The sequence below is a fragment of the Cyprinodon tularosa genome, unplaced genomic scaffold (genome assembly GCF_016077235.1).
Source record: "Cyprinodon tularosa strain WSP-4 unplaced genomic scaffold, ASM1607723v1 ctg27, whole genome shotgun sequence".
Lineage (NCBI taxonomy): Eukaryota > Metazoa > Chordata > Actinopteri > Cyprinodontiformes > Cyprinodontidae > Cyprinodon > Cyprinodon tularosa.
The window spans coordinates 2,245,000-2,266,429 of NW_024038974.1; the positions used below are offsets into that span (position 1 = coordinate 2,245,000).

The following is a 21,430-nucleotide window of genomic DNA, read 5'->3' on the forward strand; positions in this document are numbered from 1 at the left end:
TGGTATTCCACTTTGTGTAAAAAAATAAAATGAAATCTAACCTGATTGCACAATACAGCGTGATACTTATACAAACACTATAACACGAGCAGGGCAGATGAAAAGGAACAAAGAGGATGAGCAGATTTAAGACATTAAGTAAAGGAGGAAAGGGACAGGTCTGTCTTACAATGGTTCCTTTACACTGTAATGACATGGGCATTATGCTGAACTTTGGCCGGCGTATGTCAAAAAGAATGAGCACTTTCGCCTCTGTGGTGCTCAGGCCAGCAGCACGCACTGCTGTTTGTCTTTCAAATGCCATTGTGGGTGAGGCCACTAGCCTACGCACAAAGTGCCTGTTACAACTTTCCATGTGGGATCCTGAAACCCACAAAGGAATGCCAAATTATCACCCTGCGATTTTGTGCAATTTTGAATAAGCAACCGTCATCTAGTCAGAGTTGTCAAATGATTTCTTTTAGACTCTCTCTTGTTACTCTCTCTTGTTTCCTGTGATTTCACTGCCGGTGAGGCCAATTTAGAGAGGGCATAAAGGGGGTTATGCATAACAGAAGCTCACTCAGACCAAGTGAGAAAACTTTTTTTTTTTGTTCCAAAGTAAAATATCTGATCTGCAGGGGATTCAGATGAGAAAATTACAGCTGGGTAAAACCACAGGAGTGCTGTCTTTTACAGGTAATTACTCAATTATATGTAAACACTATGGCAGGAGAAACAATGCAGTAGAGTGGGTCACACAAACTGCAAAATGATCCAAAGAGCCTCATCTCTTAAAGACAAGTAGTGAAAAAAATCAAAGTAGATGTATAGCAAAATAAATTAAATATTGACCTGTTTATGAACATTTACATTAATACTATTAAAACAAGTCTAATCCTCTTACATCCTTTTGAATCACTACTTTTAATGAAAAACTTGGAACAGATCCTTTAATCCCCTTATTAACTGTGACAGTGCAGCTTTGCTACCACTAGTAGGAGCTATCAAGCAAAAAGGGTTGCAAGGATTCCCCTGCAGGCTCCAATCTGAGAAAAAAAAAGAAAGAAAAGTTTTGTTTGAGCAGTGTTGGGTACCAACAGTGATTTTATAGGTTTGTTTAGAGACACAGGTTAAGCCTTTGGACATCCAGGTAGTTAAACAGATGACTTTAAAGAAGGTGGGTGTTAGGTTACACTGATGCAGGCTAAAAGGATGAGTCTGTAAACAGTTCAGCAGGGCTGACAGAGCAGGTGAGATATAACACTTGTCCCGAAATACAGAGCTGTCATCAAACTGACTCAGGATGTAGTGGGGACAGATTAGAGGTTTTTAACCGATCAGGTTTGAATTCTTTCTATTTTAGGTTTCCGCTGCCACCTCTTTGCTGCACCATGAAACCACACACTTACAAACATGCACATATAATCAAGGATGCAAGCTGCAAATGGTGAAACACACTTGTGGTCATACACCTTACCTAAAGCCGTGGGCAACTGGAAGGCTCCCCCTGTGGTCTAGCTCTAACCACAATTAACACACACACTGAGTAAAACATCTCTTAGTACCGGAGCAGCCCCGCAGGCCCTCTAACCATCGCCTGAGCCAGCCTGCCATAAGGTAATGAGGAATTAGAGGAAAGGAAGGAGGTTTCCTGAAGACTTAAAGGGTTAAGTCCTTGATACTGTCACCATGAAAGAGCTGCAGGCCCCACTGTTAGTAATAATACCAACCAGATCCTGACCAAGAAAACAACGCCCTCCAACTGGTGGAAGACCTTTCCATCTACAATGGCCACGTAGAACAGAGATCCAGCTTATAATTAGATGATTTATAATTTTTTTTCAGTTTGTCATCACCTTTCATTGAATCTGCTGCAATCCCTTATACTGAGCATGCATGTAACAACGGAGAGGACAACCTGCTTTTTTAACAGGAAGAAACCTCCAGCAGAACCAGGCTGTATGTATATGTGTGAGCAGTCTTCTGCAGAGCCCAAATAAGGGTTCAAGGAGAGAGAAGCAGATACACAATAAAAACATTTGCCCCAGTTATACTACCCTCTGAAAACCGATCCGTGCCGAGCTTTGATCAGTTAAAAGTGGCAAGCTCGGTTTCTTCCGACTATTTACATACCACGCTAACACGGTTCCTCACCTCCTAGTGATGATCTACACTAGTACTGCTCTCTAGAGGTAAACAAGCAAGCCAATATGGCAGCACCCGTAACATTCAGGAAGATTACGGAGAGTCAGGCGAAGAAAGGCAGCCTTTGGTGAATTTACTTGACGGATTTGGCTTATGTGAAGTGGATACATCAAACGATAGTCCAATCAGGGCTTACAGATGCAGAAGATACAATGACTGACGTAGGGCTCATCTCACTGCTAAGCAGAATCATCAGTGGAAATCATGTGGCATGGTAGGGGAGCTAGTATTTTTATGAATGTCTGAATTTTCATGATTACAGAGACTGACTGTAAGGGGTCTGCTCCTGCTCTCTTTGTTATCCGAGAACCGAGCCTGAACTAAATCATGCCGAGCCCTACTGATGAACTAGTTACATGTCAGCGCTGGTCAGTTATGTGTGGCATGGTCCAGCTCAGTTGTGCATGTAATTTACACTCAACGGTTGTCTTGGTTACCATGCTCAGACCGATCTCGGCAAGGTTTCAAAAGGGTAGTGTAAATGGGGCTATAGAAGTTATCCATAAATACTTTCTGTGTTACAAAAGGTACTGTAACAGGAAACTTGCTCCACTGGTGACTATGTCTAGGAAAGAAACAATTAAGCAGATGTTTTAGGATCTTAATTTCATGTCAAAAAGGATCAAGAAGAGCTAATAAAGTCAGTCACATTAAAAGCTGTGCCCATAGCTATGTCTAGGAGAGAAACAGGACAAAACACTAGGAAGTAGACCCAACTCTATAATCTAAAATGGAAGTTGTTGATGGTGGCAGCCCAGCTGACACATAGCCATGTAGAACTGCAATATGCAAATCTGACAGTTTTTACAGTTTGCATTAAACAAAGGTAATAGTAAATACAAAATGCGGTTGTCAAACGATGATTTAATAAGAAGAGAAACTATCCGTACAAACCTGCCATAATGTTAAAATATATTTACTCTCTATTGATTAGCTGTAAATAGCCATTCAGTTTCAAACTGTAACCAGGCATGATTCCATCTGACCCCAAAATTTAAAAAAGTCCATTAAACAGAACCTGTCTGACAGCATGGATCAGTTGTCAGGTGGGAGTTCCAGGCAGGCTCGGACTGGTAATCTGTGATGCCAGGCATTTGCCCAGTGGGCCGGTCCTAATTTCAGTGTGCGAGGGCCGGCCCTACTTCAATTATACCGGCCCGAACACCTACTTTTTGGCCAAAGCATCTACCTGTGACAGTAAATAACTCAAGGAGCTCAAGAAGTAATACAATGTTAACTACCTAAATGATGCATGTAGTATATATAGCCCTTCCGTCATGCACATTCGTGTGACGGGTGGTATTTGGTGTAATTTTCTATTTCTTCAAACTGTAAAATCCTTGCAACACACTACATTATAATAAAACAAAAATTCGTTCTTTAAACTAAACTACGATGTTCCTCTTATATTTGGCAAACTTATGTTCAAATATTTTGCAAAAATATGTTGCGGTGCACAATGGGGTTTTGCATCTAAAGGCTAACGCTTCCCATCTTACGTGCATTGTTGCCAGGTTGGAATGTTTCCCATTCTGACAGCTTAGTATGGCCGTCTATGAGTAAAAATTTATTTTCTTTGGATTTATGGCCTAAGAGCTCAATAGACTTTGGTTCTAATTGGGTGAGATTTCGTATATACAGGCGGTTTATGAATATTTTTTGGGCTGGAAAACGTGAGTCAGTGAGATCTGGCAACCCTACTGGACATTACACTGCAGCAGTCACTGTTGCGTCCGTGTTAACCACCAAAACTAAAAACCGCATTATAGAAATCTTGGTGATGGTTGATACTTGAAGATAGTTCGGTTAATCCACGATGTGTAATCGTATTGTGTTTCACATTTGAGATGCACGCATTTGACTGTGTGGGGGTGTGTGGCCTCAAGTATTGGACAATCTCCCTCTCGGATTCATCTCCTTCCTCTGGGATCGAACTGAACTCTTAACCAGATTAGTGACTTTTGCTCAGCCCCAGCTGACGAACAGCCACTGTATTGTATTTAATAGAGGCTTGTTTGAAACTTGTCCAGATCTGTCTGCTTTGAATATAGGGTCCAAGGTCCTGACAAAACCAAGGCTGAGCAGAATGACTCAAAGATCCATCTTTTTTCCTAAACATCTTGGTGATCCTTTGATTAATAGTGTTTTGAGAATATTCTGCTGACTGATGATTGGAAAGGATCCTGTTACATCTGTTTTGAAACTTGTTGCTTTTCAGAAAGGAGCATTCTAACAGGGAAGCATGGTGGTGGTTGAATGATGGTCCAGGGATACTTAGTTGCTTGTGTACCAGTATGACTTGTCATCATTGATGGAATTAGTTAAATGCCCAGCTCCACTACTTTCTAAAACTAAGCAAGCTCATTTGGTTCATGGTTACTGAGGTCAGGCACACTTGGATTAATCAGTCTGTCCAGTAATAAAAGGAAGGAAACAAAGGAGGTGACTAAAGTTCTGGAAGAAGTGCAGTTGGGGATATAGTCCTTTGGCTAACAATAAATTGGCTAACAGAAAACCTTAAGCCTCTTTCCCTTGAAATTAGCAGGTTAACAGGGTCTACCTGCTAACAATCAGCATTTATATATCGAATTTGTCTGTACCATGAACACCAAGTCAAATGCTTTCGCAGTGCAAGCCTACTTGGTAATAAATCTGATTCTGATTCTCTCCCTTCCCCCTCTCTTGGGAAAAAAGCTAATTCTGACCTCCTGAAGGTAAACTGCATGGTAGTGTTAATTTCGTTAACGAAAACTAAACGAAAATATTTTCGTCAACGCACCTTTTTCACCGAACGAAAGTTAGACAAGACGAGACGAAAATCCCCACTAATAAACAATAACTGGGAGTAAATCAGAAATAATTTTCGTGGACTAATAAAGACGAGACGAAAATGCAGTTCGGTAAATAAAGACTGGACTAAAATCTATGGACATTTTAGTTCACGAACAAAGACGAGACGAAAATTACATATTATTATTTTATGTTTTTTTCAAAACCTATCTCCTGCTCCGCCTCGTCAGCTCCACACACCCACTTTCAAACCTGGAGCGGGCGGCACAGAGTAGCCTACTCTGGGGCTCGGGAGAAAGAGGAGACGTGATATATGGACACATTTTCACTTCATTGAATTGGAGAACAAAACCAAATGCTTGATTTTAGTCGAAGGGAAGGAATGTGGCCACATGGTAGCTGGAAAAAACACAACCTGAAGAGACACGTCGCAGTTCAACACAAAGACATTACGGTAAGTTAACAGAAATATTGGTGGTGGTTGTTTATAATGTAACATTAAATCAACGGCTATAATGTCCTAATGATAAACTAACTGGTGTTGGCTAACTTTCATAGCATTTAGTATCCAGGCTGGCTACGTTACGTTAGCTTGTTAGCACGTAGCGACCGTAGCCACTTGTTGATAGAACTTAGATATGTTATACTGGCCGGGCAACTATACTTTCAGTTACATTGCAAGTTTGATTAAAGCAGACAGACGCTTTAGGTAAACTAGGAGCAGCAAGTGAACTATAGTTAACACAAAACACCTCGGCAGCTACACATGTATGCTAAATGCTAAAACCAACTGAAACTATCGGTCTTTGACAGTGTGTATCAGGATAAGAAAATAAAAATAATATGCCACACATAATTCAGAACAACTTTAACCTAGATTTTCATACACAAAATAGCCATTGCTAGGGGAACCACTGCAGGGATTTGGATGCAAACATCAATATTAATCAATATTAATACAACCAAAATGCATGCACACATAAAAATGTCTGCAATTTATTCCTGCATAAAATGATAGTTACGGTAGGTTGTTTGTATGAGTTTGAAATGGATTGTCAAATGTAGTTTTTACACAGACTTAGTTGTTGTTAAGGAAAAAAAGAGACCTATATGCTACTTATACACTTGGAATTCCTGTTACGCTGTGCATCTATCCTGACATTGTATTAATTTCTGTTCCAGATTGAAGATACACCGACCACCAACAACCACCCAGAAACAATGAAAGGCCAGCTATACAAGCTTCCTTAATTGCCCACACCAAATACAAAGCTGACTCTCAGGACCAGCAAGCTATGCCTTGTTTCACATAAATACTGTACCTTTATAAACCATGTGAACTAGCTGGCAGGAAAGCACTTTTGTTGTATCAGTTGGAGTTATTTTTTTCACATCATTGATCTCAAATCTATTTATTTCTATCTATTTATTTTATTATTCTATGTGAACTAGCTTTAAACAGCCAGCACTTGTGTTAAGTTCATAAAACACTTTATTTATTTGTTTCCTTTGTCAGGTGTATTTTATTTGTTTTAATGCAAGCATTTGTGTTTGTGTCTTTAAACCTTAACAATGTTCAAAATAAATATGCAAATATTGTCAGAACATCTTCCATGTCTGCATGTGTTCCTTAAAATAGTGGGGGGGGTTTTATCAAAAAGATGAGAGAAAATGTTGAAATGTGAAATAATTTTAGGAAATGTTAAATATTATCTGCTGACAAAAAAGTAAAAGGTTAAAATTATGTTCTGACTAAAACTAGACTAAAATGTTGACGGTTTTTGTTGACTAAAACTAAACTAATAAAATTATGTTTTCTTGGACTAAAATAAAGACTAAAATGCTCGACTTATAGTCGACTAAAACTAGACTAAATAAAAATGGGATGATGTCGACTAAATGTGATAAAAACTAACAAGCGATGCTGAAACTGGACTAAGACTAAAACTAAATTTAAAAATGGCTGCTAAAATTAACACTACTGCATGGCCTGGGTTACCGTTGATGATGTAATCGGTGCAACTAAAATCAGGAAAGTAAACAATGAAGAACAACATTGAAGGGAGCCAGGGCATAGAAATAGTGCTTTATTGCTTCACACTTTTATCTGTCCGATACTCTCTTACCAGTGTTGCGCCATGTTCATCAATGTAAGCAGAGTTCTTTAGGATCGTTAGATCAGATGCCATGGGTGCAATGAGTTGAATTCCGTACATTGTGCTCTATAGTATCAGGTAAATTAGCGGCTTGACCTGGATCTGATGTTCCCACAATATGTCAGTCTGAGCCGAACCGTTTGAAGGCAATTTCACCCTGGGTTTCTTACTGAGACGTTTGAACTAGGTCGACGGGGATAAGTGAGCTGTTCCCACTGCCACTTAAGGCTGACTCTTCCAGAGTTTAAACAGGGTTTTCAGACAGTGGGAAAGGTAGAAGGTCTACCTAAAGATAAGTCTTTGATCAGATTGAAAAAATACAGTATGAGAAACAAAGTGATGTGAAAGACTTAATGCTAGTTTGTTTTTGTTTTTTTATTTAGATCTACTATTAGCTACTGACATAACAGTAGCTATGCTTTGTGGGGTCTACATCAGCAGGCTATCAATGCATCACATTTTTGATGTAATATACAAAGTTTTCTGGAACCAGGAGTCAGTGTTATTTATCGGACAAAGTTTCATTTCTAACGTAATATTTCTGGGCAAAATATTTCAGGGGGTTGTCGACCTCAGATCCAGTTTCCTCACACCACAATCCAATGTGTATCTCTGAGTCAAAAAAAACCTTTTTATTTGTATAAAGGAGTCCAAACCTCTACATCGGGATTGTTTTTGGCAGCAAAATTTATTTCAACAAACAATCGGGTCATAATGTAATGTCTAATCAGTGAAGTCTAAAACCAGCCCATTTTTACAGAAACAAATTTGATTTGAAAATGTACAAAAACAGGAGTAGTTATGGTTAACTACTCCTAAATATCCTGTCAGACTGATGCAAATGCTGCATTGTGTGAGACTTAGAAAGTATAAAACAAACTCTTGTGGCCTTAGCTCAGGATCTGCATTGTTTAATCACTATAATGAGGTCACATTAGCCTAATAGCTTAAAGTTCTTTGTTTTTTTTTTTCTTGTTTTCTTTTTTTGTTTGTTTTATTTTTGTAGACAGACCTGGTGTGACAACCTTCTGTGGCCACTTCTTATTTCACTTTGCTTTTCCCTAGAACAGCCAGGTAAAGATTAGTTGGTTATTCTCCCCTAGTCTGTTTGGTTCCACTTTCTCTCACTCTTCTAAACATCTTAAATCTGTCTACTAACTTTCCACTATTTATCCTTTTCATGCTATTCCTTAAAAGTACAAAAGTAAATTATATCGCACAGTGAGTATTTTGTGTTTTTAGAATGGCTCCTAACTGCAGCAAGCCTTACGGAAGGTGTAATAGTCGGCCGAACACATGCACGCAGCCTGACTCATACACGCCATGAAAATAACCAGAGGATTAAAATCTCTACTGATTCACTAGGCAACTGACAGCTCAAACCGTCATCAGTTCACCATTATAGCCAAGTGTTATTTTAAGCATTTAAGAGCCAGTTTTTAAACATTTAGGATTTTGATTTTAGACAAAATAAACATCTTTATATAAGCCAACAATTGCATCTATAGCAACAGCAGATTGAGGTTGAATAGAAAAAGAGTGTATGATAAAGAAAAAAAGCAAATGCACCAATGTACCCATTTATAAAGGGCCCCCGTGTGCTAGCTGTGCTTACACCCTGGACAGGTATGCGCTATGCAATTACAAGACTAGCTCACGGTGTACAATTATCTGTAGGTGCAGTAGCATTAAGTGAGGGGGCAACGTTGAAAACAACTTTAAAGACAAAGGGTGGGTTTCAGGTGTTGAGATTTACCTCACCTGACTAATTTTTCTACCTTATAATTGAGCTAGGTATCCTCAGCTATGAGGGAAGACCTGCTGCATGGCCTGGGCTGCAGTGGGTGTAACCAAGCATGGGAGAATGTGTGTGGGTGTTTACCGTTTTAAAAATAGGGCAGGCCTGACAAATCAGATGTTTGTTTACGTTTGTCTCTAGAGGGAACCGTGTGAATGTTGCAGTGATTGTGACTAAGTCTGCACATGCGGTATGAGGCTGTGCGACAACTCCATCACCAGTAACAGTCAGAGTGTAGAAATGATAAGAAAGTCAAAGTATGATTGCATATTTCTGAGGAAGTATAAATAAGTTGATTGCTCTTCTAATCTGAAAAAAAAAATTAATAATAACAAGACATTCATGTTTACCCCAATATGTACTTATTGAAGTTTGTCTGAGTTGCATATATGCGTGTGTGTACAGCCATGTCTGCAGGGTGAGGTGGAGGCCAAGGCTTTGGCAGCAGGTCTGGCACGTCTTTCAGGCCCAAACCTGCACAGGAGAGAGGGGAAAAACTGAAGAGGCAGAAAGCAAATAGGTGTGAGTCTACCTGCCTTCATGTGACAAGCTTCACTTATTCCTGACCATCATTATAAGCTCCCAACACAGTTTAAGGAAATTAACTCTGTCTCTGGATTAACTCCACATCCACTGAGTAAGCCCATCAGCATAGCCCAAAACACATCAGGATAATAATCTCCAGTTAAATATTTATGTACCTTTATTTGTTTGCATCTCACTGGGTGGTCACTGTTTCCACTTGTTACACTTTATTATGTTCTCTTCTTCATGTTTTGAGTTAAGATTCATATCTGTACATCTTTTCCACCACAGAACAGGCAGCAGGCATGTGGGGCAGACTTGTTTTTGCTTCGCCAAGTCAGCCAGGCGCATCGCGGCTGATGAATTCATTGTATTTCAGTAGTCACACATTCCAGGAATGCGTTTAAAGTCTATTTGCAGTGCTCATATAGTTTGTCTCTCCTACAGCTGTCCACACAATTTGGCTTTTTATTATGATTTGAACTTCCTGGGGTTTAGTTGGTTTTAGGTGCCACCTTATTAAATAAATTATAATGGGAAGCACATAAATCCCATATTTAAGCAAACGAATACATAACCTAAAAGTTACCACTCTGCTGCAATTAAATGAAACCAATAAATGTCCTCAGCTGTTTAATTATAAGATATTGTTTATGCATTAGAACCTTTTTTTGATTAATCTGGTAAATTTAGATTGAAAGTAAAGGTAGCAGTCAACTTATTTATTTTATTGAGTAAAAAAATGCAAACTAACTGCTGATTGAAATGTTAACATACACTCACCCTTTAAAGAAATGAATCGTTTTATCATTTTTCATCTTTATCTAGATAATTTAGTTCAGATTGTAAAATTCTATATTTTTATTACACACAAGGTGCTTTATTTCAAGTGATTGTGTGTTTTTATATTAATGATTAGGGTTTAGAGATCATTAATATGTATTTTTAACTTCATAGGCATGTGCCAAGTCCTGCTTGTCAACAAAGGGAATCATGAAGTGCTTTAAATTTATCATTTAGCCTTGATAAAACTCAGTAGACCTACACCAGCAAATTAAGTCTATCCAAATAATTACTTCGTGGCCTAGGCCGGCTCTACAAGCTGAGAAAATTTCTGTTGGTTATACACCTTTTATTAAAACAGTTTTACTTTCACTTAACATCTGTTATTATGCTTGCATACAGGGCTATGTATACAACCAACTTCTTTAGCAATGACCTCTTGTACCATTGCCCTCCTTATGGAAAGTGTCAGTGACTTTGTTGGACAACTGTCAAGTCAACAGTCTTGTCCATGGTTGTGCCAGTGATGGTAACCTTAGGCCATTGCACAAAGTGGATGAAATTACATAGATGGAGTACTTTATATTCTTTATATTAAGACTGTATTTATAATTTTGACCCTGTGTGAATTAAGGAAATTATCTAATAAAAGTCCAACTTGTGCATCAAAGTTTTGTTTCATACGGCGCAATTCCACTTGAAAAAAAAGAAAAAACATTATTTAATTGATCAGACTTCACACTGTGCTTTATGAATAATGGGGATGTTCTTTGCACAAAAATGTTAAGTTGTTCAGCAATCTTTGTTTATTAGGATTAATGTGAACCAGGACAACATCGCATTTACCAATGAGCCTTGCAAGATTTAAATGCATTTAAAATAATAGAAAATAAATTTATGCATTTAGCTTAACATGCCTCCGTCTGGCCTACCGGCTGAACTCATGTGTCCTCAGTTTTTTTACTTTCAATGGTAGCCATTATGGAGTTAATTTTAAATTTTGTGAACACCACTCAGGATACTGTAAGATAAAAGGATTTCCTCTATAATATCCATCTAATGTCTACACTTACACGGAAGGACTTCTAAAGAGAGGATGTGTCCCCTGAGGCAGAAAGTAAATCACTGTCCATTGTGACCATTGCATAAAAGTGGCATTACGGAGTGTATCAACTCTATAACCTCAAAGGAAATCTCTATTCAGCAGCAATAAAAGAACGCCTTTGCTCTCTATTGCTGTCGGGCCAGTTATAGAAAGAAAGAATGGATTAAGGGAGAAAACAGACAGAAGAAAAGTTGAGAGCACACAGGTGAAGTCTTATGGCAGTGGAGGTTTGCTCAGCTGTGTTCTATTCTTTTAGGCACCCCACCCTGCAACCAAAGACTGGGATATCTTTCCATTTCACTCTCCCCCACCCTCCCTCCCCTCGCTATATCTTTCTCCCGCTTTCATATTTGCACAGGTGAGAGGACAGCCGTCCAATGAGTGTGGGTGGGAGACCTGAAAGTCAGGTTTGCCTGGCTGGTTGGTTGAAGGAGTGTACCTGAGGACTTGTGGATAGAGCGAGATCTGTTCGCAGGGGCCCAGCCAGGTTTTTGTCTGAAGAGACAGACAGCAAACACATAATTATTGAAAAATTAATCAATTTGAAGTTGATTAGTCTCGAACCATGGTAAAATATTAACATATAGGATATGAGCTGCATGAAATTAAATATAATCTGCTATACTGGGAGAAGAAATGGAGGTAGGTGGAGCAAGACCGGAGTAATATTGGGTGGGGAGGTTTTGCCACCTGGGCCAAAAGTTCAGAGTAAGAGAAGGTAACCTTAGCCACCATGTGCCAGAGTCTCACGTGTTCTCATCCCTGTCTTAACAGACTGGAGCTCAGGTTTCTGGCTCATCCAGGCCCCCTGGGAGATGAGGTCCTCACAAACACCCCCTCCTGCCCCCATCTTGACCATCAACTTCTTAAGCCCTTTGCCCCACCCTCCAATACTAGACACACATTATAGACAAACACATACATAATGTATTACTCCATGAGTGAACTGAGCACACATAAGAGTGCAGGCTTAAGCACAAGAAACTCCACAGTACCCCACAGTTACAAGGAAAACAAGGCTTTTGACAAGTCCAAATAGATGAACTGATCAAATCACAGCACTCCCGTTCCTTATTAGACTAAAATGTTAAAGGTCTACTCCGGCTGTGTTAAAAAGTATATACTGAGTATAAGGTAACAAGAGCAGCCAGAGGAATAAGTTATAAATCAATAAAATCATCCTTACTTCCTACTCGAGAGTGTTGCTCAGACGTATGAGGTGGGATTATCTGACATATGCACACCTGAAGCTATTCTCTCCTGTCTCTCCTTCTTTGTCCTCCTTTGCTTGTGAAATTCCACTAAGGGAAAATAAACTTATTCATATAATTCTCTGTGAGAAATAAATCATATCTACATAACATAAAAATATATAGTTCACGTTTTTTTTAAAGCAGTCAGAGATGGCAAAAGTACTCACTTTCCGTACTTGAGTAAAAGTACAGATACTTGTGTTAAAAAATACTCTGGTAAAAGTGGAAGTACTGATTAAACTTCTTTACTCAAGTAAAAGTAACAAAGTACAGGCTTGTAAATTTACTTAAAGTATAAAAGTAAAAGTAGAAACCACTTTTTTCATGCCGTTGCCTACATTTTAAATGGATGTCTGCCAATAGGACTAGATCTCCGTTGTGTTCATTTTCAATCATCTCGTCGTCCATGCTACTATGCTAACGCCACCGCCACCAAGCTGCAATGATTTGCCGCGAATGAATACCGCCGAATCTGTCGATTCATCTTGTAGTGGTGCGTCAAATGCAATGTAGATTCCCATCCAATGAGATTGAATTTGGTATTGATGACGTGAAAAATAATAACGGTAACTCCATTGAAATGATTCAAAACTAAAGTAACGAGCCAATTTTTTAAAATGTAAGGAGTAGAAAGTACAGATATTTGTGTAAAAATGTAAGGAGTAGAAGTAAAAAGTCGCCATAAAAATAAGTAGTAAAGTAAAGTAAAAAGCAGTCAATCTTAAAAATATAGGTTTTAAAAAACATTATAGTTTTGTAAATGCCAAAAAAATATATGAAAATGATAATTGTTCAGAAAAGTATTATAACAACTTAGGGAAGCAAATGCAGATGCAGCAGATGTAGAACATTCTGCCAAAACAAGTCTTATACAGACATGAGCCTCACTGTGAGAAGGAAAACATCATCATTTTATATTGGAAATGCATACAAGGGCAAGGACTTTGAAATTGGAAGATATTCATTTGGTCGTCATAAACATAGTTATTGATTTTTAAGGGAAAAAAAGGAAGAATGTGTTTTTTGAGAGCACCATCACAACTGTTACTGTTAGGTTTACATGTTTTTTCATCAGGCTATAAAGGGTGCTTTGGTCTACAAGGGACTGGTGCCTTTCACAAAGCAGGGGGAAAAAAAACATTTGGTAAAATTACTGAAGGAACATCTCAAGATAGATCTAAGAGAAATTTAGGTTTTGTTATAAATGGGTCTTAGAGAGCCAAATAAGTTTAAAGAATGTTTCTTTTTTTAAGTGGCTATCAAAAGCTTTTATCTCTGCTGCACACTAGTAAGTGTGGCCTCCAAACCTGACTATGTTACAGCCTTTCTGTGGGGAGGAATGGGCTAAAACTCCACAAGCTATTGTGAGATGATTTTCAAATCACAACCAAATTATATAGCCACAGAGATTGGAAAGCAAGCCTGCCAGATAATGACATCTCTGAATTTGAAGAAAGGTAAAAAATATATGTACATATTCTCCCTCTATTTTTCTAGCATTTAGCTTAAATAATTAACTATGGTTTTGCTAACAGAAGGCAAGGCAAGTTTATTTATACAGCACATTTCGGTAGCAAGACAATTCAAGTTTCTGTACATGCAACAAACATAACGGTCAAACTCTGAGATTAAAGGATTAGTATTCAAGTGTTTAATTAAACGAATATTTCACAAGAAAATTTTTTTTAATGGTAGGAGTATTTAAAGAAATACATAGTTGATGGATAATAACACAAAAGAAAGTTTGACTGCAAACTTAAAGTAATGCAGCACAGTCAAAGGCAGCCTTAAACATACATTTTTTATTTTAATTTTCATCAATTTATTTGCCTGATTTAATGTCAGGAAACAAATGTATATTTTCTGCTGCATTCATAGTTTACATTGAAACTTTAAATTATCACTACAGGCTGTATTTCTTCTAAAATAACTGATATTTTTGCATCGTGAGTTAAGCTGCATAAAAAGCAGTAAGAAAAAGTTAAGTAAATGATGCTTCCTTTGTGTTGTTGAATAAACACACCTGTGCTAGCTATCTGTTTCTGTAAGGGGTAATGCAGTTGAATAATTGTCAACGCTTGACATGTAAATTGATTATATTTGCATTAAAAAAGTTTTAACAGACAGAAAGGGATTCAAATTTTTTAGGTTTGAGGGTATGAAAATTACCAAAAGATTAGACAAAAAGAAAGTCATTATGCCTAGAACAAAGATAGAAACAGATTTTCACTTATTCAATTTGATGCATTGCTGTCGAGCATTTTAGACACCAAACTGCATGTGAATTATTCCTTCAATCTGCGATCAAGAAGTTGACATTTCATTTACCTTTCTTCAGCAATGAGCTTGTTGGAGCTTTAACCAAGTAAATTTAAGTTTTACCCTGCTTCTGCCTGAAATAGCTCTGATGACATCAGCCTCTCCTGACGCATAGATTTCTTTATAAAATAACTCAGATAGTTATACAGTACTAGTATAATCCAGAATTTCTTCATATTTTGATGCTAAGAGTCTGATATTCTTGTATTGTGTTATAAACGACCTTGATAATAAATTTGTCAGTTTGTCGTGGGTGGAGAATTACCTGTGAAGTACCCAATAAACTCTTTTGAATAACATTAAAACTGCTTTTTGAGTTTGGAAAACCCCATTAGTCATTTTCTCTACAAGGTACAACCTGTAAGAATTGTTTTTCTATGGAATGAACAATACTAATCGGAAGAGCAGTGCCCGGCCCAAACATGTGCCACTATCCACTCCAACTTTATTTTGAATTCAGTGTAGCTTTGACCTTAATGTGCTGACAGGTTGATGCCAGACCCTGGTACCGGACTAGCATCTGATTGGAAACTAAGTGAAAACAGTTGAATAAAACTTGAGTGCACTCCAAGCTTCAGCAAGCCTGTACTATATAAAACAGGGTAACTGGAAGCTAATGGAGCTGTAACAGTTTTGGAGGAAGATCTGAGCAGAGGTAGGTAGAAACAAATTACCAACCTCTACCTAACTCTTTACTTGAGTTCGTTTTCACACCATATTCTTCCTGCAATATACTTTGTAATTTTTCTAAATGAAAGGAATTAAGTTTTTCCGTAAAAAAATCAAAAAATATCCACTGGACTTGGTTTCCAAGATTTGAAAAGGGAATTAAGGAATTCTTATCTTATCTTACTTTCGATTTTACTTGGACTAAGGTAATTGCATGATGAATGAACTCTACTCTCACTTGAGGACACGTTTAAGCAATTCTCTACCCAGCTCTGGTCGTTTCACTGAGTGAATAGGGAGACCAATTCTCTCATTTGCACAACCTTCTTTCTCTCTGCTGAGCCTCCGGAGCACTGAAAAAATAAGGCAACCGTTTCAATCAATCAATCAAACTTCTTTACTGTTAACTACAATTTACATTGCAATCGAAATTTCAGTTTCAGTACAACCGTTCATTGAGTGGGGAACAGATTGACTAAGGCCATGAGTGCCACAGAACGCTGCCATTTGGTGGAACGGTACATTCTTATGGCTTGCCAGGTTCCCACCAGTATCTGGCTTCCTAGGTCCCAGGCGGTTACATATAGCGCTTCCTTTTATCTCTGTGGAACAGAGAGAGAAAAAAATAAGGCAACCGTTTCTGGCATTTAATTAATCATATTTAGTTTAACAATTTTTTTTCATGTTTGCATGGTAGGACATAAATCAGTTGTTTTACAGTCACTAAATGGCAATTTTACTGCGATTATTAGAAATGTAAATCCATAGACCAGTTAACACTATTAAAAGAATGTGATACTTATAGAAAATATTGGCTGAAAAGGCTTATGTTGTAAAGAAAATAAAATTAAACAGAGTGTTCCTGCCTTAACTGCAATTTTTACACATCTTTTTATCTTTATTTGAAAATTTTTATTGCTGCCTGTCTGATACCACTCCAAAACAATAAATCAGATATTTCAAGTTATGCAGTACTTAAGTACTTTTGCAGTTATCTTCTATTGGCTGCTCTCCATTTATCCTTGAGTTGAAGGTGATGAAGTAAGATCAAGTCGATTGTAAAAGTTTTGCAATGACATCTGCGCAAAACACGCAACTGATGACTTAATTTAAGTACTGTAGATTAGAAGGTGTTTGGGTAACATCAAAACCTGCCTTTCAATTGATTCATTTCTATAAGCTTTATTTTGATATTTTTACCAAAATGCTTCATGAAATTTGAACTTTATTTTATACTACATTTGGTGTTATGTGACAGAACTGACATTCTGATCCATGGGGGGGCCATGACTCTCGTCTCCCCAGACAGCAGTTCCTGCTGACAAGGTGATGAGCCTGATGGCCCTTGAAAAGAATAAAAGACCCCAAGCTTTAAGGCTACATAAACTGCAGTAGGTGGGGCCTCCTGCAGGTAAATGCAGTCCCACCTGATTAGCTCAGAAAATGCAATTCTAAGATATCTCAAAAAAGATGAGGGGAACTAAGAAAACAAAACAGAACTAATTTATATGACCTGGCAGAAGGGCATCGAGTTAAAGGAGATATGATTTCTATAACTTGTTTTTAAATTCCTATAAATATACAGCAAAAATTAAGTGCCATTTTTGCTTTGTTTGCATTTGACTCAGGACCCAAAGACATTCAGGACTTTTTGATTTTGATCACATTTTCAAATATCAAGTTTGCATTAAATTCCACTTTAAGAGCTGATAATGATCACGTTGGTCAAAGGAAAGGTTTGATCGGCAGATGGCCGCTCACACTGAGCCTGGTTCTGCTGGAGGTTTCTTCCTGTTAAAAGGGAGTTTTTCCTCTCCACTGTCGCTACAAGCATGCTTAGTGTGAGGGATTGTATTTGAGTCAATGAGTTGATGCAATCAACTGGTTTTCCTTAGATAGAAAACTTTGTATCAATTTAACTGTATGATCTGGTTGAACTGTAAAGTGCCTTGAGATGACGTGTTGTGAATTTGGCGCTATATAAATAAACTGAATTGAATTGAATTGATATATTTGTGTTTTTTTTTTACATAATATTCCATCTCTTACACCCCTTTCCCACTGGTCGAAAAACCTGTTTAAACCCTGGAACAATCAGCTTTTAGTTGCAGTACAGCTCACTGACGTGTGTCTAACCGGTTCAAACTACTCATAAAGCATTAAAATCGCCTCGGCTCTGATCGGCTTCCTGTGGGAACACCAGAGCCGGGTTGAGCCACTAAATTACGTGACACCATTAAATGCAATGTACAGGAGTAAATACATTGCACTAGTCGCTTCTGATCTAACAAGCGGAAACAACTTTTTTAACATTAAATAAACATGCGTTAGCACTGGTAGGAGGGAGTCGGACAGATAATACAGTGAAATGATAAAGAATACTGAGTGCGCTCTGGCTTCCTTACATGTTACTCTCTATCGTTTATTTTCTTGATTTCTGTCACACTGGCGACATCATCAATGCTAACCCAGTGCGATGGTGTCACCACACATGCAGCTGCCTTGGGAAAAAGGCCATGCAGCTTGCCAGCAAGAGGTGAAGGGCTGTGTATACTCCCGCAGCAGTGTGTCGCAGGTATGATGCAGATATTTTTGATTTATGCCCAATTTTGAAGCGTGGTCTGCGCTATGTTATTCCACGCCACAAACACAAGAGGGACAATCACGAACTTGCTAAGAATGTGGGTGTGGTGAGTGGCAGTCTGCAGAAGGAGGGGGGGTAGTCTGTGTTAACTGCGACACACATGCAGATGACCTGGTTTCTGAGCATAAACCAGGCTTTTTTTGCCACTGAGAAGGGGGCCAAATGCGGATTGTAAGTTGGCGGATGTTTAAGAAACATGCATTAACTTTCAGTACTAGTTTCAGTGGGAAAGAGGCTTTTAACAGTAGGTTTTATCACAGAGAATATGATACTCCTATACTAATAGGCATGCATCAGAAGAAGTGATCCTAAAATGTTCAAGCTGTGTAAATATATCTTTTAACTGTTATGTTTTTGAAGTAATTTTGGCACAATAACAGAATAATGCAAATGCACGCAGATCTAAATTGACTTGCAGACATGCCCACCTTTCTTCCAGAGTCATTCAAAGAGTATGCAACAAGTTGTAAAAAACTTTGCACAACCAAGTAACATGAGACAAACGTCCCAAACTAGGCAGGTGCAGTAAGCCTTAAAAGTGAAAAATGGCGGGCAAAAATAATTAGACCTTTACACTCAGTCTAACTGTTGGGGGAGTTGTACAGACTGATTTCTAGATATTAGTGTTATTCTGCTGCTTGAGAGGGAACCTTTATCCTCCTCTAAAATCTTTGGGAACTTCTAATAAGTTTTTCCACAAAACATTTTTTTTAAACAGCCAAAGTATTTGTAGCTCTTCCAGAGCTCACATAGACCTGTGGGTTGTTTGTCTTATGGCCATGTCAAGGATTTGGCACAATTCTTTCCATTTTTAAGACTCAAGCTTCTGAACAATACACTACCGGTACTCTTTGGGCTGTTTTCCTTTTCCTTTATGTTCATTTTATTTTCTGAAAAATACAACAACAACAAAAACAGAGGTCTTTGCAGCACCAATGGAGATTTCAAGGTAATGACTTCTGGTTGTATTTCATTTCATTTTTCTGTATACGAGTTTGAATAAGATGAATACAAAAAGCAAAGTACTTCAAAAGTATGCAATGTTTTCTATGTCTTGTGTTACTATGGTCTGAATGGAAACTGTTACACTGCATAATTTGACGAACATCTTGACACTTCAATGCACTATTTCATTGAGCAGGATGCCTTGAAGTATCAAAGACCAACTCTGACATGATTAAAACTAATTGCATACATAAATAAATGCTCTTTAAATAGGCATAAGATTAAAAGCACAGAAAAAAATACAGTAATTAAATATTAAATAATAAATGTAAAAAAAACATATTTTGATTGGGTTCTTTGGCCTTTTTTTTCGGATCATAGATTATTTCAGGTGTTAAATTACGTACTAAAATCTGGATCACCTGGTAGATGCAGTGAGAAAACAACCATTTGTATATAAGGTGTTTTGCTCTCCCCCTACTCCTTATCAGTTCATAAAAAAGCTGTTGTGTTTTCATTGCCGGTCTGACACAAGCTACAGTGAGTTCCGTAGCTGAGCTTCTTGTGTAGTATGAATACTTAAAGTAAAAAACAAACCTTTTTGTTGTTCTTGCCATCTTAAGAACAGGAATAAATTTTTCTTGCAGAGCTGACCTTTGCAAAAAGCTTGAAAGTACAAAGGAGCAAGATAATCAAAAATAAATAGATAAATATTAGGACTAGACACCAAATAAAGTCAGGAATTAGTGCATATTTCTCAAAGTCACTAAATGCATCAGCTCACTGATAACATCATCTTAGACAGCCATCTTTGTTGTGACTGCGGCTGGCCAGGTAGCATGTCGATTCCATGAGGTAAAACCAACCGACCCAACAGTTGGTCCTTTAAAACCAACCCCTCCTGATTTGCATAATACATAAAAAATGTAAACAGGAATAAAAAAAGAAAAACACAGAGAAATTAAAGCATACACAGAAATAAAAAAAATAGTCAGTAAAAATCAAGTAGAAAATTATAACAATTATAAATAAGATAATTATTACAAAGGTAAGTAAACTGATTAAAAAATCTTTATATATTCATGTCTTATTGCTAATTCCTGCATTTATATGCATTTAATTGTATGCCTAGCTGTTGAGTTCCTATATATTCCGGTATTTAGAAGAGATAGTGGTTAAGTCTGGATAGTGATGATATGTCTGAAAATGCTTAATTATTTTAAAGCATTTACATTTTTTAACATTTAAAACTAAGATCTTTCTTTGACTGAGAAATGTATCCCTCTTACTCCACATACCCCAGAAATAAGACCTCAATGATTTATAATCTATTACAGTCAAGGTTAAAGGAAATTTGGCCGCTGGTTGAGGTTAACATAATCTGATTGATTCTGAATAGATTATGCTTATTTAAAGCAACACTAAATAACATTTTTACTACTTCTAAGTCGCAATAATGGTAAACTAAGTGTTTATGTGATAACTAAGAGGTCTGTCATTTCCTCCCACTTTCTCTATCTGGAAAACCAAACTTGCGACTATCTGTGCCACTGACCCGGTGGAAGTCTCACAGCTCTGTTCTCGTTCTTGTGGTAAGACAAAAAGCTTTTTGGCAGCCTGATGCAAGGCCATTGGCATCGAAAGCCACAACCCCCTCGCTACGCTACTCACAGGTGATCATAAAACAGTTTCAGATTCTGTTATGTTTCTAACATAACAAAGCCACCAAAACAGGTAAAGAAAACCTTTAGGCTTTAGCTGAGGTGTGCAGGGCGGTCAGTGTTTATGACAGTCCTGTTTTCAAAAGGTCCAGTTAGAGACTTTAAAAGCACTAAGTTAAAACCATTGGTGACATACCTCCCCAAAACACCATCCAATCATTCCTGTCAAATTAAGAAAACATAGATGAATATATGGCACAGGACTAATTTTGTTCTCTTGTATTTTATTTATTTATTTATTTTTTGCCAGTGGGAAATTTAAAATCACACCTTAGCCCTTAACTAACGCCGAACCATAACTCTTTATTAATAAGGGTACCACAATTTTTTTTGAGCAGCTCAAAACAATATAAAACAAAACAGTGCAGGCAAATAGCACATGTGCCCCCAAATTGTATGAAAAAAAAGACCACATACACACACACACACACACACTGCTATATACACCCTTTACTTGAATTAAATGTTGATTTTGTTTCCATTTTTATATGAGAAGAGACTACTAGAAAAAAATATGCTTTTTAAAATCTTCATC

At 37.7% G+C, this 21,430-nt stretch overlaps 1 protein-coding gene across 1 annotated transcript in view; it reads right to left on the minus strand.

Annotated features, from left to right (window-relative positions):
* LOC119786273 overlaps positions 1-21,430 on the minus strand; it is a 98,526-nt gene that overhangs the window by 36,122 nt on the left and 40,974 nt on the right. Inside the window, exons 3-4 of the mRNA XM_038289515.1 lie at positions 11,784-11,839; positions 9,282-9,405 (exon numbers count right to left, since the gene is read on the minus strand). Of these exons, the coding sequence (XP_038145443.1) occupies positions 9,282-9,405; positions 11,784-11,839 (180 nt within the window). The remainder of the gene's footprint in view (positions 1-9,281; positions 9,406-11,783; positions 11,840-21,430) is intronic.